This window comes from Ammodytes marinus (assembly GCF_949987685.1).
Source record: "Ammodytes marinus genome assembly, chromosome: 14".
NCBI lineage: Eukaryota > Metazoa > Chordata > Actinopteri > Uranoscopiformes > Ammodytidae > Ammodytes > Ammodytes marinus.
In genome coordinates, this window is record NC_137218.1 from 26,748,287 (window position 1) to 26,766,728 (window position 18,442).

General features: G+C 41.2%; 2 protein-coding genes across 2 annotated transcripts in view; one reads left to right on the plus strand and one right to left on the minus strand.

Moving 5' to 3' along the window:
- The first annotated feature begins 1,952 nt into the window (after positions 1-1,952).
- supt4h1 (SPT4 homolog, DSIF elongation factor subunit) lies at positions 1,953-4,632 on the plus strand. The gene is made up of 5 exons (XM_080041629.1): positions 1,953-2,110; positions 2,566-2,672; positions 2,761-2,816; positions 4,131-4,184; positions 4,303-4,632. Exons 1-5 carry the CDS (start codon positions 2,042-2,044, stop codon positions 4,368-4,370), a joined length of 354 nt encoding a protein of 117 aa, XP_079897755.1. The 5' UTR covers positions 1,953-2,041; the 3' UTR covers positions 4,371-4,632.
- Positions 4,633-17,394: 12,762 nt separating this feature from the next.
- The window catches only part of tspoap1 (TSPO associated protein 1), a gene marked incomplete at its 5' end in the record, with an annotated part of 77,939 nt that continues 76,891 nt past the window's right edge, over positions 17,395-18,442 (minus strand). The window contains one exon of the mRNA XM_080041502.1: positions 17,395-17,987. Coding sequence (XP_079897628.1) covers positions 17,658-17,987 — 330 coding nt within the window. The 3' untranslated portion in view covers positions 17,395-17,657. The remainder of the gene's footprint in view (positions 17,988-18,442) is intronic.

The following is an 18,442-nucleotide window of genomic DNA, read 5'->3' on the forward strand; positions in this document are numbered from 1 at the left end:
GTATGTTTACTTTGATCAGACAGGGTTCCCAATTATTATTCTGAATTATTCCAGAAAAATAATTGGCTGCTAAACAGCTCACATAGGACACAGTTGAATTAGCCTCTTAATTTTCCTCTCATAGTGCACCAGATTGATGCATTTACCTTTGAAAGGTAAAACAAAATGTATTCCAGGGGGGTATTTTATGAACACACCCATGTTGATTGAATATGTCATTCATATATATTTTTTTTTTACAAATATTTGAATAAAAAGTAGGATACTAATTTATTCTTCAATAGCTTTGATGTTATGTGACCCAGTGTCTCCAAATTATTCCAGATAATAGTACACAGTCAAACTCTTAAGTTTCCTCCAAAAGTGCACCAGATTGATGCATTCTGGGTTAAAAGGTACCAAATTTTCTTCCGGGGGAGCATGCCCCCGGACCCCCCTAAGGACTGAGTTCCCTCAGTTTCACAAAATTCTGTGGGAAACACTCATGGTTCAAGAATGACATATTAATAAGCAGGCATGCTTATGTATGACTGGATTTATAGCTTTTGATACTTTGCGGTAAAAATGGCTCTCCTACTGACTTTGTCCTGTCAGTGCGGCTCTCCTGAAAAAAATAGTGAATACCACTGATCTAAAACATCGTATTTTCTTAGTTACATAATATTGCATGTTTTATAAATTTCATTTTTGTTTTCATATTTGCTCAAAAACTTGTATTTTCATAATTTGCTCAATACCTTTGGCAATGTCTAGGCCTATTTCTTTTTCCATTACAACAAAGTAGCAATAGATAGATAGATAGATAGATAGATAGATAGATAGATGGATGGATGGATGGATGGATGGATGGATGGATGGATGGATGGATGGATGGATGGATGGATGGATGGATGGATGGATGGATGGATGGATGGATGGATGGATAGATAGATAGATAGATAGATAGATAGATAGATAGATAGATAGATAGATAGATAGATAGATAGATAGATAGATAGATAGATAGATAGATAGATAGATAGATAGATAGATAGATAGATAGATGGATAGATAGCCTACACTTATTAAGTGTGTAAACTCTACGTATTTTCTGCTACAATACCTCAGAATACCTACTTATCAGGAGAGCATGAGGTAGCCTAACACTTGCAAAGTACTTGGTGGAATTACAATTACCCTAGCTCAAATAGGCCTACTGAAGAAAAAGTATTGGCTACTACAATATTTATTTAATTTGTATTAAAATGGCATTGCTGAATTGTATGTATATAAAACACATTAATCAGCAATAAGGCAATAGGCCTACTCACTCACATACAGTTTCCTATAGGCTGTAAATGTAAACAGGGGGAAGTGTTCTTGATGTGGTTTACTATGATGCATTTGCAACAGCAAAAACATGCTTACAATTAACAGAAATTCTTGAGTGTGTTCATAATTAAATGGAAGTCTATGGATATAAAGGATCTTTAATGTAAATATATCCTTGGACTAAGTTTAGACGTTTAAATGTAATACCAACGTTTTTACTGGTTTTGAACATGTCTTTTTACATTTTATTTAATTTTTGCTATATTAAGTCTTCTCTGATAGCCTTATCACAAAGTTTTCACTGATCCTGGAGATGGCTGAACATGCATGCTTGACCAAATACGTAAAAACAATCACTGTTTAGTTATATTGATGAGACGTTTGTGGACATAATGTGACCAAAGTATATCGGTAGTGACAATAAAAAACACTTTTAACTTACTAACTACTTAAAAGTTTTGAGCATTATCCCTGTAACTGAGACAGAGATTATTCTTGAACATGTCAATGATGAGGTCATAGATAGTGTATATACCATGGGGTGTATACAATGGATGAGATATAAAGATTTATGTACAGGCGCAAGATATGGACGCCTCTACGCTGGACCTTCACTGGTTCCTCACTGGCAGTGACGTCAGTATCCAGCGACTGGAGAATAGTCAAAACACCATTAAGCGTCTGATATTTCAGTCTTATTGCGTTATTTTCTCTGGGGGGTATTCAAGCCATGGCATTGGAAACGGTCCCCAAAGACCTCCGCCATCTACGGGCGTGTCTTCTCTGCTCTCTGGTGAAGGTAAAGTCAAAGTGGCTGAAAGAAACGCTCGATAGCGTCTGTGCTAACTTGTAGCCGCTCTCTGTCGTTGTGTCTCACATGAACTAGTAATGCTTTAAATACTCACTTGTATAATACCGCCTAAACACTAACGAAATTCTGGAAAAAAAAATCGTTTTCAATGTGGCACCTGATCCTCGTTTGTGTCATGTGTTTGGCTGAACTCAAACAAAAAAAGCTAGCACACAAACTGCAATTCATTTGTATACAACAGCCGGTTAATACATCTTGATTGGAGGTTCTTTTCGTACACCATAGTAACACATTTCAGAACCAGCTTCGTCTGCTGGCATCAAAAGTACAAAGTATCTCCTCCAGCCTTTATTTTAGTGTTTTTATTGCATTCGTTGTGTTGGTCATTTCCTGAATTCATTCTAATCTTACTGGTTCTCTCATGCCCCTCCTGTCTCCTTCAGACCATCGACCAGTTTGAATACGACGGCTGTGACAACTGTGAGTCCTATCTTCAGATGAAGGGGAACCGGGAGATGGTGTACGAATGCACGAGCTCTTCATTCGACGGGTAAACAGTGATTTAGCATTGATCACTTCAACACAAGCTGTTTTGAATGGACTGTTTTCTTGATGCTGTCTTATGTGTTCGTCCTTAGTGTGGTATCCATGATGAGCCCTGAGGACAGCTGGGTCGCTAAATGGCAGAGGATAGGTGAGCTTGTGTGCCTATTACTTAAAGCTGCATTAACTGATTGTTGACCATGAGGGAGCAGGTTAACACTAAAACCTTTAGCTAAGACTCACTCAACGCTAGCCTGGTGGTTGAGACCAGCCTGATCTAGTGAGCTTCACATTCCTTTATCTCCCTCAGATCAGTCTGGTCTTTCTCCAACCTCAGTGGGGAGGAGCCTGGCCCTGTCTGTTAGTGGAAGGCAGCCCCTGATTGGTTCATGTAGTCGTCAATCTAGCCTCGTGAGACCAGCCGTATCTCAAAAGCTAATTCGTCGATATATGATGGCGTCAACGACTACAAGGACCAATCAGGGGTTAACGGATGGAAATTGGGGAGGGTCCGGTCTGACTGGAGGCTGGATTGATGACTACATGAACCAACCAGGGGGCTGCCTTCCACTAACTGGACAAGTAGAGTCTAGCTGCAGCCCCGGAGAACAATACTGAGTCGGGCCGGGAGTACTGAGTCGGGGCTAGTAGCCTATCGGTCTGCGGTCTTTTTTATTGTTTGACGTGACCTTCTGAAGATGGCCGCCGCGGTGTTCCGTTATCCGAGTGGAGCTAGCGCCGTGGCTAATCTAATGTTCTATCTATATTCTAACCTCTCCCTATCCCCTTGCCCTAACCCTAACCACCCAGCTGTGATGCCTGAACATAATCTAATGTTCTATATATATATTATAACCTCTCCCTATCCCCTTGCCCTAACCCTAACCACCCAGCTGTGATGCCTGAATTTAATCGCCAAAACAATATAATTTGTCTAATAACGTTCGAAATGACTTGTATTTTCTTCCGCCCCGACTCAGTACTCCCGGCCCGACTCAGTATTGTTCTCCGGGGCTGCAGCTGGATACTATTGAACTGGACGGGGCCAGGCTCCTCCCTCACAGAGATTGGAGAAAGGCCGCACTGATCTGTAGGAGAGAAACAAATGTGAAGCTTTAGCGAGATCAGTCATTTATGCAGATGCAAGTCGTACAAACTAGATCACGGACAATTTGCATCAGTAAAGCAAAAACATTGATATGAAAGGTACTCCGAGTCAGGGGGTCATTTTATGTGGGTTTATCAATCGATAGTATGTCAATAGGAAATGTATTTACTTAACATAAACTGAATAGAGTAAAGAGTAGTGCAGCTTTAAAGGTAGTGAACTCAAAATGCTATTAAGAGCAACCTTAATCATGCCCTTGTTCAAACTGTTGGTGTTTTTTTAAATTATTTTCCGAAATTCATTTTCTATTTTGTGAGTTAACATAAATTGTGTTTGTCATTTTTCTCCTCCCTACAGGCAACTTCAAACCAGGTGTATACGCGGTGTCAGTGACAGGCAGACTACCTCCAGGTAATTATACATAGTAGCAAATCACACACACACACGCATGGAAACGGTAGGCTCCGATTGGAGAGCAGATTTAGTGACCTGCTGTTGACTTTGTTAACCCATTTCTCCCTTTGTGAAGGCGTGGTGAGAGAACTGAAGAGCAGAGGCGTCATCTACAAATCCAGAGACACAGCAGTGAAGACGTAAAGAGGACCGGCTTCCACTTTATTTTGTGGCACCAGTGTGTGTAGGCCGCATTAGATCATGTCTGTGATGTCTTATGAAACTGTCCTACTGCTGGTCCATTTTGTTTTCTGTTGTGATTAAAAAGTTAAGCATGTTAGGATAATATGGGAGGAGAAGTGGATATTTTTTATTTCTTTAAATAAGTAAGAAAAGAATAAAGGTCTGTTTTTATAAGAAATGGGAGTATTAATCATTACATCTCAGACACACACTGTCTTCAAACTCGCGTACTTTCTTTTTACTGCAGCTGTTCATAAAAAGTATGTAGTTCGCAAGCAATGTACATACAATTGGGACATACACTGCACTGCCAAAAAAAAAAAGTCACATACTCAAATATATCTTTGGACCATCTCTAGCTTTGATTACGGCACATATTCCCCTAACACATTTTGATATAAGCTTTATTTGGCACATAAGGTTGAACCTTGACCTGACCAACTGAAGCAACCCCAGAGCCTACTGTACACTGTCACACAGGCTTGTTCAGTAGGCACTAGGCATGATGGGAGCGTCACTTCACCCACCTCTCTTCTTACCCTGATGCACCCATCACTCTGGAACAGGGTCAATCTGGATTCATCAGACCACACAACCTTTTTCCATTGCTCCAGAGTCCAGTCTGTACGCTCCCTGGCAAATTGAAGAATTTGATCCTGATATGTGGCTAAGGCTACACATCTGCATAGTCCATATCCCCTATGTTCTCTTCGCATTGTGGAAATGCTGTTACTTTCACTATTAAACCTAGCCGGGAGTTCTGCTGTCAATATTTAAAATCACATGTATTGGGACATCCTAAATCTTTTTCTACCATACTAAATAGCACGGAAGTATGAGATTCGCTTACTCAGTGACAGGAGTATGTAGCACAAAGGGCTGCAAGTCTGCATCTCATACCAAACAGCCTCCTATTTCCCCACAAAGAACTATCAAACACAAAACACACCTAAGTACACACAGTGCATTTCTTGATCAATTACTCATTTGCTCAATATAACAAATTGGTGTTTATGGGAGACAAACATCCCCCTTTTTCCCTTGAAAGAGAACACATTTGGGGCGCCCTTAGCTCAGTTGGTAGGGCCCCCCCCGGGCCGGGCCCAGCAGCAGACCCGGGTTCGATTCCCACCCGCGGTCGTTCTCTGCATGTCACTTCCCTCTCTGCCCCATTTCACCTCTGTCTCTCTGCACTGTCAAATAAAGCATAACAAATGCCAAAAAAAAAAATTAAAATAAAAAGAGAAAGAGTACACATTTAGCACAGTGAGGCAGGCTGCAGGGCCATGCAGCATGCTCACACATCTCCCACAAATGGTAGAAAAAACTTCCCTGTCATCATTTTTGGGGGCCACAAGATGGCACTTTCTTACTTAGCATGCACTACCACATTTCACCAGAAGGGGGAACTATACGTCAAATTATATGTGATGTCAATAAAGTTGCATGATTCTCAGTAAACAGTTTTGTCTGGTTCAATTTCTTGTGTTTTCCAGATGAAGTCACTGCTGTGTGGCTGGCTACTGTTTCACAATACAATGTCCTGTAATGAAACCTCAGGTGTGTGTGTGTGTGGGTTAGCCATCCAGTTAGTATCAGATATACTGGTTGGTACTCTATTGTTGGCTTATAAGAAACAATATGTGTTTACAGCCAGAGGGTGAAGGTATTGTGTCATTTCCCTGTTCCCGGATGGATTTGGGGTCATACACACGAGGGCTCCTCACATCTCTGTAAGTGAGCACGCTAAGCTTTTTGCTGTGGACTAAGTACACACGTATGTTTCACTGTCACGATATCTGCAGCAGGGATAGTTTGAGCAAATGTTTTTATCTCAATTATTCTCCAGGTGAAGCACAGGATCATGTGTAATATGGAAAGAATTCAATGGGAAGCCTTATGACTTATGCCACCAAATAAATAAATGAATATGTATTCTCAGCAGGGGGTTTAAAGCCTTTTAAATAAGAGTAGATTAAAACAGCCTAAACAAAGATAGACAGGAAAGCTGTCCCAATTCCATGTATGCAGGGATATTTCCCTTTACTTAACTTTTCCAAAATGACTTCAATGCATCATGATGAGAGAAAGACATAGCTTTGCATGCAAGGTGTAATGCAACTACATAGTACATTTACTCCAGTACTGAACTTAAGTTTACCGGAGTATTTTCTTCTCATGCTACTTTATATTTTTCACTTTAATTCAGAAGGAATTTGACTTTTGACTCCATTTATCTGATAACTTAAGTTTAGTTACTTTAACCATTTATTTTCCCCACAAGAAACATATAAAGAGTTTATAAATGATATACTGCCCAACCGTATGTATGTAGGCCTACAAGCACATATGAAACCATTTATGAATTAAGAAATACTTAAAAAATAAACATAATTGGGTGCACCCTATGCCAGACCTAAATTGATGAAATTAAACTTGTTTTATCTTGAAGAACTATAACCTGAGCTAAATACTGTTCATCATGTGTCAGGAGGTGACTTCATGATTCTGTTCTTAACGATGAACATACCTGTGATGTATTACCTTGAGTAGGGCATGAGGAAAAGATACAAATACACTGGAACTAGGACACGGGCCCAGCTGCAACTCAAGAGAAATACTAGGTGTTAGACACAGCAATTAGTCCTCTCAGTACGTTCTCAGCCTAGAACAGCACTCACTTTGTAAAGTGTCTTGCACTGCACAACGTGTTGGACCAGAACATGTTGGTTTAGATTAAGACAGTATGGAGAGACAGAGATGAAGTGGGGCAGAGAATGACCTGTGTTTAACACTTCAAATGCATCCGTTATAATGGGAATCATTCTCACACCAAGTTTAAAGGTGGAGTCAGTGAATCTGGAGAAGGCTTGTTTTCAAAATCACTTTTTGTCAAAATCGGCGAATATCTCCTCAAAATCAGCTACCTGTCTGTACTGTGTGTGCGCTGAAAAAAAATTGTTGTTCAGGTCACACTCAGAGCCGCCAGAGATACTTAGTGATTTTGACACAAAGTGATTTTGATTACAAGCATTCTCCAGAATCACTCACTCACTAAATTGTGTTATGTGTTTTTCTATCAGGAATATGTATTAATTGAGCATTCCCATGGAAGCCCAGCATTATCATTGTTATGTTTGCGAAACTATTCACTATTTACTCCTTGAAGTCAGAAATGTAAGTTATATTTAAAAAAAAACAAGCCACACATGACAAAATGTGTCTTAAATACTGAACCCCAGTAAATACACCATCCATTAGTTAAGCACAGAGCTACAGTACATCTCCACTTGATATATGGAATTACACTTTTGAACAAAGCTCACTCATAAGCCAAACTGAATAACAAAAGTGGCCCACAGCATGTTGAATGTTTCTCCCTCTTTCCATCGCAAGCGGAACAGAGACTTCTTGAAGCGAGAATCTACCTACAGCGGTTGGAGACAGTTTATAATCAAATAAGACATTAACCACAAAGTGTCAGTGTGTGTGTGAGCCTGTCTATGCGGCTTGGTGACTCATTGCAGGACGTGAGCATGTGGATGTCACCCCCTTCTTTCTGTTACTACACACCAAAGTGCCCTACGCTAAAGTGCACCTTTTGTCTCACTTGCTTTCTGCCCCAAATATGCAAACTCAAAACCGAGAACCAGAAACTTGCTGCAAGGCTTCCACGACCACAGGCGTTGGCTCATGCAGCTCCGCCCACATCCACTACACACATCAAGCATTCTGTAGCAGCATCCGAGCCGAGCCAAGCCAAGCACACCCTGCGTTTTCACACACACACAAACACGCGCGCGAGCACACACACACACACACACACACACACACACACACACACACACACACACACACACACACACGGCCCCATTGGTTGCTCACAGCGGGTGGCTTTTTGACCTTATTTGGAAATGTCAACGCTTTAAGCTGAAGGGAAATTAGTAGATCGGAAGACAAGGTGTTGACTCAAAAGTTCACGGTGCCTCAGCTGCTTGGCGAGCGTTGTTAGAGAAGGAATAAAACAATATGGAGGTTGGATTAGCTCAGGGTTGAATGGGAGCTCTGCCTGACAGGGATAACGTGGAGATAGGGAAGTGAGGGCATGTGTCTTAACATGGGGGATGGACATTATCAGCGGAAGGCCACACACACTCAACTGCTGCTGCTGTGTTGTGTACATGTATGTGTGTGTGTACATGTGTGTGTGTGTGTGTGTGTGTGTTTCGTAAGGCTGACAAAACTTCCTCTGTTTTGCCCCGTAGAGAGTGGCTACAGAACTGAGAGCAACTCAGTCATATTTGAGTTTTTCAATTCCTTTTCTAAAAAAAACTTTCCTTAATAATAGCATCTGCTTCACAGTGTCGGCGTGCGCAGACACAGGGCACACACACCCTCTCCCTCAACTCAGCCTATGATTGGATGTTAACTAAAGAAGTTCTCACAAGTAAAAAGCAATTCCTGCAGAATCTCGTTTCTAAGTTTTCTTCTTTGGTCAGGGGGATTTAAAATGTGCCAAACACAGGAGGGGGAAATGAACGAAAAGAGCGTTACCCAAAATGAGCCCATTGGACTGCAGAGGGCAAAAGCACTTGAGAAGTTTGGAGTGAAAATCTTCCCTTTAAACTAAGGAACGGCTCATCTGAAACCAGACACTACTGTCTCAATGGTTCCATCTATCTGTAACACTGGATTGTATTTTATAAGCTTATCCACTTATAAAACAAATGTAAACTCCGAAAAGTAACTGCAGCTGTCAAAAAGTAGGCCAAATGTAGAAGTAGGTTAACAAAGTGCGTCTGTATTTCTCTCTGGAGCGTAGTGCAGTAGAAAAATAAAGTAGCACAAAATGGAAATACCAAAATAAAGGACCTCAAAAGTACCTCATAATGTTAGGCTACTTAAGTACTTTCCTTGGGTAAATCTGCTTTCCACTGGTCTGGAGCAGATAAGGGATGCGTCCCAATCCCCATACTCCTCTGCTTTATAGTATGGGAGAAAAATATTTAGGATGTCCCAATGCAAATGCTGCATGATTGAAAATACCCGGATGCCCTACTACATCCGGCCGTAATTTTAAGTGTGGAAATCAGCAATTTTTTGGAGGGGGCAATTCTGACCCACAATCCACTGTGCAGCTGAACACATCGAGCCTATAAGCAAGAGGACATTTTCAGGCGCAATGTTACGACGAAATAAATAAGTTAACGTAAAGGTATGTCCCAGTGCAGTCCACACTGCATGCTGTTGACTACATACTTTTTTCTGATCAGCTGTAGTATGTAGAATAGAAAAAAATAATTAGTAATAATATTTATGAACGCATGGTGTCGTAAGCCTTTTGGGGGAGGAGAAGGGGGGTTAATGTGTGTGGACATACACCGGGGGGCCAGGAGGACCGAGGGAAGGAGGGAGGGGAAATGGCTGCCGGTCCAGATAAGGTCTATCATCAGAGGCAGTGGGGACGGCCAACACTTCAACACACACTGCGCACACAGGCCCCTCTGACATGCATGCAGATAGTGCAATAAAGAATGACATTTCTTGGACACCATCAAGTCTTCATTGATGTGACCGATCATGTGTGACCCTCGTATGAGAAATACAAGCCTCTCTCTTTTACTCCACTTCCACCTTTCTGAGAAACCTGCGTTCAAAACCCCCAGGCAGATTTCTCTCTCATATCAGTACAGTATGGCACGCAACAGTAGGTTCCTGTTTCGGCCCTCTTACATTTAGTATGACATACAGTACATGTTGTTCACAGTATTAGGAGCAAGGGCTTACCTAATGCTTATCCACTGCTAAAGTCAAGCCTTTTCATTCGCATCATTACATCATCTTTTCTCCAATGCCTTTGTTGTGTAGTGCACACACACACGCACACACACACACACACACACACACACACACACACACACACACACACACACACACACACGTTAACATTCTGCAGGCGGAAGGATTTGCTTCCCACATCCACTGTCCTCAGAGGTATGGATGTCAGATGACGTCTGCTTCAACTCTTTCAGACATTAACGACAAAGACCCCAAGAGGAACACATGTTGTGGTATTAAAGATATAAAAAACCTAATTATGTCAAACACACACACACACTTCCAAAGCCGCCACACACACACACACACACACACACACACACACACACACACACACACACACACACACACACACACACACACACACACACCTCTTAAGCTGCTTCAAATCCTCAATGGGGAAACTTTGTGAGAAAGTAGTGGAGGAACGTAACTTAGGACATTCATTCAAGTACAATTTCTGAAGCATTTTATTCTAGTTTATACTTCTATTCTACATTTCAGAATATTGCATTGTTTTACCAAAACACTCAAAGTACTTTAATTGATACTTTATTTAAGATAATTTCCATTTTGGACTTTTACATGTGATGGATTGTGTGTGTGTGTGTGTGTGTGTGTGTGTGTGTGTGTGTGTGTGTGTGTTACTTAAGGATCTAAGTACTTCTTCCACCACTGCTTAAATCCATGTTATAACCATATATTATGAATTCACTCTGCATACATCAATGGTCACAGTAATACACTGATAGCACATTGTTAGAGCAGGTTTCAATAGGCCTATGTTGGCAAGAACAACAGATAAGAAGTAGAGGGTGTGAAATAAATAATGCAAAACGGAAGGAAAAATGTGTCCATGCATGGTGACACCTCAAACCAACCATTTATGAGCAAATCTAACATCAAAAGACACTATGTAGTGGTGAAATGGATAAAGTTCATTCTCCAGTATATTTATGAGCAGCCTCTTTGCAAAAAACCAAAAGGCTTATTTGGAGCTTTGAGCATAAACCGCAAGAGCTTCGTCACAAAGATGATACGATGACCTACATTAGACTGAAAGAGAAGAGAGAGAGAGAGAGAGATAAGCTCATTTTCTTTTTAATCGATAGGTCTGTATGGTTCTAAAAAGGCTGCATTTATATTGCACAGTGGAACTTACATGCTGATCTTTCATTACTTAAATGTCATTTAAATGTGTGATTGTAATCCATGGGCCACATCGTGCGTTGGACCTGTAGCATTATGACCAAACCACACCGCTACAGTTGGAACTTCTTTACGAGGAATTGAAACCTTGAGGCCTTTCACTTTTGTTTGGCATCAGAAAAGATCATGGTGATCATGTTTAAGAAGATGTCCCTCCATATGCACACACAGCAGACTTTAACACCAAAGGAGATGGTCTTATTTCTTCCAGTCCGCCTTCTCAAATGCCCATCCGTACGCCTGTTCACAGTTTGTACCTAAGTGAACAATTACAGGAACCAGCAACCCTGTCAATGTACCTATAATCATGTGAGTGTTGTATGAGATTACACTTTAAAAAAAAATGTTAGCCTGTCCTTTTATGATGTATTTGGTATTTTTCAACTGACTTCAGTTCTAATTCTTTAAATGCTACAACACACTTGGAAGAGTTAGCTTTTTCTGGCAAGGTAAAGTCAGATTATTAGTTATTATTAGATGATCCGAGGGTGCAAATACGGTTCAACAGTAAATAATATTAACTTAAAAGTAAACTATAACATGTAAATAAAAAACAAATAAAAAAAACACAGCGATAAAGTGATGGGAACACTACACGTGCTCAAAGTGTGTGTGTGTGTGTATGGCTTCTTTTTACCCAACTTTCACATTGCGCTGTGCTACTGCAGACAGAACTGGAACCAAGCAGCTCAGTGTGTCCACATGAGCGTGAGTGACATCATAGATAACACGGACACCGGTCAAGATGGCACAATTCAGCAAAAAAGTGGTTTGGGGGTTTTAAAGTTACTCTTTACGCTTTAAAAAATGAATTGGATTCGAAGTTGAAGAATCCAATTTTTTTTTGTTTCTCACAAGTAGGCTTCATCTACATTCATAAGTCGTGCTGTTTGGCAGACGACTTGTCTTCTATAGTCGCGGTCAGCATTTAAAAGGTTTTATATTCTGGACCCCTCTGCAACAGTACAAGGCTGACTTCTGCTACAGCGACATCTTCATAAGATTACACATGCCTAAAAACTCCATACAACCCCAATGAAAAAAAATACAGAACTATCCCTTTAAGCTTTAATAATAATTAAGTATGATTAAGATATTTTTTGGTAAAAGGAAGTCTGGGATGTTTAGTATGTTGGTTGTTTGTTTTTGGCAGGTAGTTTGTGTCATTCTGAAGTCGACTTGTCTTCTTCGTTGCTGTCAGCGTTTAAAAAAAAGCGTGTGCAGTAGTGTGAAGCCGGAAGTAGAGAAAGAGAGCTGGTGTGACTGTTGGGACCTCTTCCTGTGGTTTTGCGTCACGTGGCTGTGGAGGGTTCAAAAGGAGACGGCCAAGACGACTTCTTCTGCTTCACCCACTCCACAGACAGAAGGCAGGAGACAGCAAAGCCAGGGAACCCTCCTCGCTTCCAACCAGAGACGAGCTAAGATGAACTGGGACCAGGTAAAGTATGCTGGACCACAAGACACCGCGTCTATTTAGGCCTAATACTGAAAATATATGTGACGACGTGAGAAAGATTCTTTTTTACAGATGCGACCCTGGTACAGATTTTACTCAAGTTTCCTTTGATAATGTCTGGTTAGGTGACCTCCATTCAGAAGAAGTCTATTCGGATTAAAAAAACGTTACTAGTTTATACTGAACAATCTCGTTTTGCTACTGTAATATTATTCATTTGTCTAGGTGTACAATGTGTCTATTGAATCTTTATATCTGTTTATGTGATGATATCAGTTGTCTTCATTAATATGTTAGGCTTATTTGACATGACTGTTGAATGGACCAAGCAAATCCACTGCTCAAGAAAGAAAAGCTTACTCATGGCTGCCAAAATGGCTTCCGTCGAGATAACGCTTCCCTCTGGCGTGCGCTTCAGTGTGGCCTTCAGCCTTCACTAAGAAAGAGATGATGCGTACAAGAGGGGTCTTCAGAATACTTTTTTCCCCCTTGTACAGAAATGTAAACAGGCCATTGATGTTTAGATTTTAAAACCAGTTTTGTGGGAAACTGTGCACGCAAACGGTTCCGAGGCAAATCAGGAAGTGTGCATTTTTCTGCTGTGGCAAAAAAGTGAGCGCTGTTTGAGTGGCTCGTGTGTGTGCGTATGCGCTGAGCTGAGTTTGGTGCAAAGTGTGTTTGTCTTTGTCTGTGTGTGTGTGTGTGTGTGTGTGTGTGTGTGTGTGTGTGTGTGTGTGTGTGTGTGTGTGTGTGTGCACGGCCGGCCTGTGAGCGCAGGTGCAAAAAGAAGAGAGAAGTGGTGGAAACAGAGAAGAAGAAGACGGATGTACAGTGCAGTCATCCATAAAGTAGAAAGCACTACTAAACTCCTCGCCACAGTGTAGTGTTTCCTACTTTATGGATGAGTGTACTGTTGGCTTCAGGGGAGAGCAGAGCAGAAGGGCCCAGGAAGTCACCAAAAAGAGGAAGCTGCTTTGTCTCTCATAGGGCCACGCGTCACCCACAGTGTGTCAATGTCACTTCACATGGGTGGCGTGCGGCACAGAGCAAAAGCTAAGCCACTCTTTCCCTCCATTTTGTGCCTTCATCTCTTAAGTGTCCTGTAAAAAAAGAGAAACCATTGTGTACATGTGACGTGTAATCTGTTTGATCGGCAATAAAGATTTAAAATGAGGAAAATGAAATCTTGTTGTTCACTCATGATGCACTATAGACTCCATTTTGTTTTCTGTGAAAATATACATACTTTATTCTTGTAAAAAGATCCATAGTGAAATAAAACCATTACAATTTTGTTCAAGTCAACAAGTCCTCTCTGTGCACTACGTCTTAAGTTAACTGTTGCTCTCCACCCAACCGTGACTGCACATGCAAAAAAAAAAAGAAAACATCTGAAAATCAATATTAACAAAGATACTGTATTTACAGATGAGCTTTCAAAAGGGTAATAAAAACATGAGTATACATATATATATATATATATATATATATATATATATATATATATATATATATATATATATATATACATACATATATATATACATACATATATATACATATATATATATATAATATATACACACACACACATATATAAAGGTCAACCTTCCACTGGTGTCAAACAATAAATGCAGGTCAGGAAAGATAAAAATAAAAAATAAATAAAAAATAAGTTTGCCGTTCTGTATGAAAATATACCACAAGTCCCAACACTGTTCATTATATTCACACACACACACACACACACACACACACACACACACACACACACACACACACACACACACACACACACACCTCCTACGGCTTCCTGTCCACTGCACTGACAATCTACAACTCAAACATTGCAGACAGGTCGGCATTGAAAAAAAAAAACACAAATATGAAATATTGAGTGACATAAATAAGGCATGGGTTCAACATTTGTATGCATGCAATAATCGATAATAAACATCCTGTAAACAACATAGTAAGACTAAACAAGGTCTTCTTGTAAGGCTAAATATGATAAACTGAGCTAAAACACTACCTATAATGGGTCTAAGTCCTAACCAGTCAACAGTGGAGCCGCCTATCTAGTCCACACAGCAGGTAGAGGAATGCTTGTGCGTTGAAAGGCCGTCAAATACAAGATCAGTACAAATACTAACTGTACATTTCGGCAACGTTTTGAGCAGCCATCCACCACTCCTTTTTTTTTAAATGAATCAAACAAAACGTACAGTACAGCCTTAGTCTTGCCATTAGCCCGGCTATGTCATGTCTAAAGTGTCTCTGTGGATCCGCCCTCCCCTTTGCCCCTTGGCATCAACGGGCTCCCTTTATGTAACACTGACAAACAATGAAAACATTCATGACAATAAAAGAAAAAAGATCTGCCTCACAATGGTGTCATCTGGTGCTGATTTCATTTAACGGGCTAAGCACCTACGATTTTGGCATATTCTGCAGTTTATATGACACAGGTGGCCCCAACGTTAATAAGAAACTACTAAGTGAAAACCTGAGAAGTTACCTCACAGCCAGTCAGTCAGACTGAGTGAACAATGGCTGATAAAACCCGGCCTCTCTAAGGCCCCGGTCCATACATGCACATCCAAACTGAACCCTTGCACTACTAGAGCAAGAGAAAACCATGTAAAGATACAGGACTGTTCTGTTTGTGTTATATAGTATACTGCAGCACACACTACACTGCATTGCTAAATCCGTTAGCTTTAACTGTCTATAATTATAATGCGTTGACACAAAAAAAAATATCTGACCACTACACTGCATGGGCTGAGGAAGACGAGCTCACTTCAATACACTCTTAATGTGGAGGCAAAAGCAAAGATACATGAACAAGTTATTGCAGAGTCGTTCACAGTACATAACCACAGGTGACTGAAACCACAGGTGACTGAAAAACTTAACAGTTTCTAAGCAATTCTACCAAGTGTTGTTGTGGGAAACAGCCACCGTGCCGTATTCAGACTAGACTGAATGCTAGAGGCTGACAGGCCCTGTGTTCAGACGTGGGAGGAGACTTCAAGCAAAGAGGGACAGGTGCAGGTCAGAGTTCCACATGTCGAAGTGTCCCTGGGCAAGACACTGAACCCCAAATTGCTCCCGATGGTTCAGACAGCACCTTGCATGGCAGCTACTGCCATCGGTGTTTGAGTGTATGTATAAAATGTGTATTGTGAAGCGCCTTGTGACCCTGGTCTGTGAAGGGCGCTATATAAATAAAGCTTACTTACTTAAAAAAACAGGAAGTTCCATGTTGTAGTTTGGCCCAGTTGTCAACACTGTCAGTAGTAGCTGTGACTCCAGTGGCTCATGGAGACAGTCAAGTTACTTTAGAAGGCTAAAAGCTACCTCCATGGAAGGCTTCTACTTCCTCTTAACATCCCCCCAAAGCCCCCACAAACCTAGAGTATGATTATGCATCAGATCCAAGTAAGACAAAGATTGACCTTTTATGGACCGGATCATTAATTGATATAATGTATAATAATGGATCAATACTGATTTTATAATCCTCATAGTTGCATTCCTATATGCAGGAGGGCAGCCTACTGATCAGCAACATCACGCTAAGGTCTCCCTCTCACACACACTCACACACACTGTACGCAATATTCATTCAAGCGCTCCTGTGTTTATGTCTGATAAAGGCATCTGTTTTCAGTCTCACCCACGGACTGGGCAACTACACACACACACACACACACGTATATATACACACACACACACACGTCTATATACACACACACACACGTCTATATATACACACACACATACACACACACACACACACACACACACACACACACACGTGTATCTATACACACACACACACACACACACACATGTATATATACACACACACACACACACGTGTATATATATACACACACACACACACACACACACACACACCCTTAACAGTCTTCACATTGTATGTTCAACTTCACTAAACAGCCTTGACTGTTAAGCTCAAAGCCCATGATTAGATTAGATCCAAACTACATTATGGGAGTGGATCATGGCCGTCTCTGACAGCTCTATGTCACTAACCTGCTGATGTCCCATCATGCACCGTGGTGACCATCAGGGCAACACTCTGATACAAATAAATAACACCTGCTGTACAAAGGACTGTAGAAATACTAACAAAGACAAGAAAGACATGTGAGGGACAAGCAGACGGATCCTTCAAATACCTGCAGTCAGGATGGATAGTGCATTCTTCATAGTCACACAGAGAAAGAGATCGCCTGCTGCTTGCGTTCCAATAAATAAAGTGGCACCAGTACATGAACATTAGAGCTTACGGTGAATTAGCTGTGTCTACGCTGGGCTGAAAGCTGGGCTGCTCCTAATATCAGATTGTTTTTAATCCGATTACCGTTTGAATATTAAGCATCAAAGCTTCTAATGAGTTAACATTTAGCTAAATGCTTAGATATTTAGTGTTTAGTATTCAGAGAATATGTATGTGTTTGCACACTTCAACACAATGCATCACTTCATGCACTTGAACATGCTCTTGTGATGCTGCAAGCTGCATGTTGATTTAACTCTGGTCTAGCAGTGCTCTAAGGCAAATGTATATGTAACTAGTGACAGTTAAAAAGCATCACGTATTAGATCTGACAGCCACTAACCACACTGACTACCAGCTGAGACTAAAAGTCAAGATAGAAAAAAAGTGCTTTCAATGTGACGCGAGTATTCAGAGTCAGGAGTCCCGACTCTCATTCTTTCTTGCTGGATCCCAGCTTTCTGAACAGCTTCTTGCCCTTGGAGAAAAAGCCTTTCTTCTTCTTGGCTTGTGCGGGGCAGTCTTTCTGTTGTGTAGGGCCGTCTGCGTGTGGGGCCTCTGCTGCAGCTGGGCCTGGGCCTGTGCCTGGGCAGGGCTCCAGGTCTGGGGCAGGGCATGTGGTTGCAGCTGGGGCCAGTATGGGTGGTGCTGGGTCAGTGTGCTCTGTCCGCTCAGGGAGAGGAGCTTCTGTTTTGGGTTGCAGAGCCTCTACTGGTGTGGAGGGCCCAGTATCATCGGGCTCCAATGAAGACCTCAAGGTCCCCTTCAGGAAGACAGTAAGACTTTTAGAATGCAAATGCCAAATGTATCTTGCTGCATATTAAAGCTATAGTGCGTAACCTCTGTTGCCCCCATGAGGAATTATGAGTTATTACAACAACACTGTCAGCGCATATACATGAGGTAAGCCCTTTGGTGATTGCTGTACATCCATGTAAATCAACAAATGAAAAATGTCTTGGGCGCTTCTTGGGATTTCGCTGAGGTCCTGCGCCAGTGGGCGACACCAGTTTATAAACGCTGCCATACTGAGAAATACAGAGAGTTTTGTGGAGCTGACAGGCTTAATCAACTTTGTGTCAACTCGTTTGACGATGGCTTGAATGTTACAGTCATTCATTTATATGAAAAAGTTATGCACTATAACTTTTATAACAATTACGGCACAAAGGGGGAAACAAAAGTGTAGGGCAAAAAGACATGAGCCAGCGGTGGATT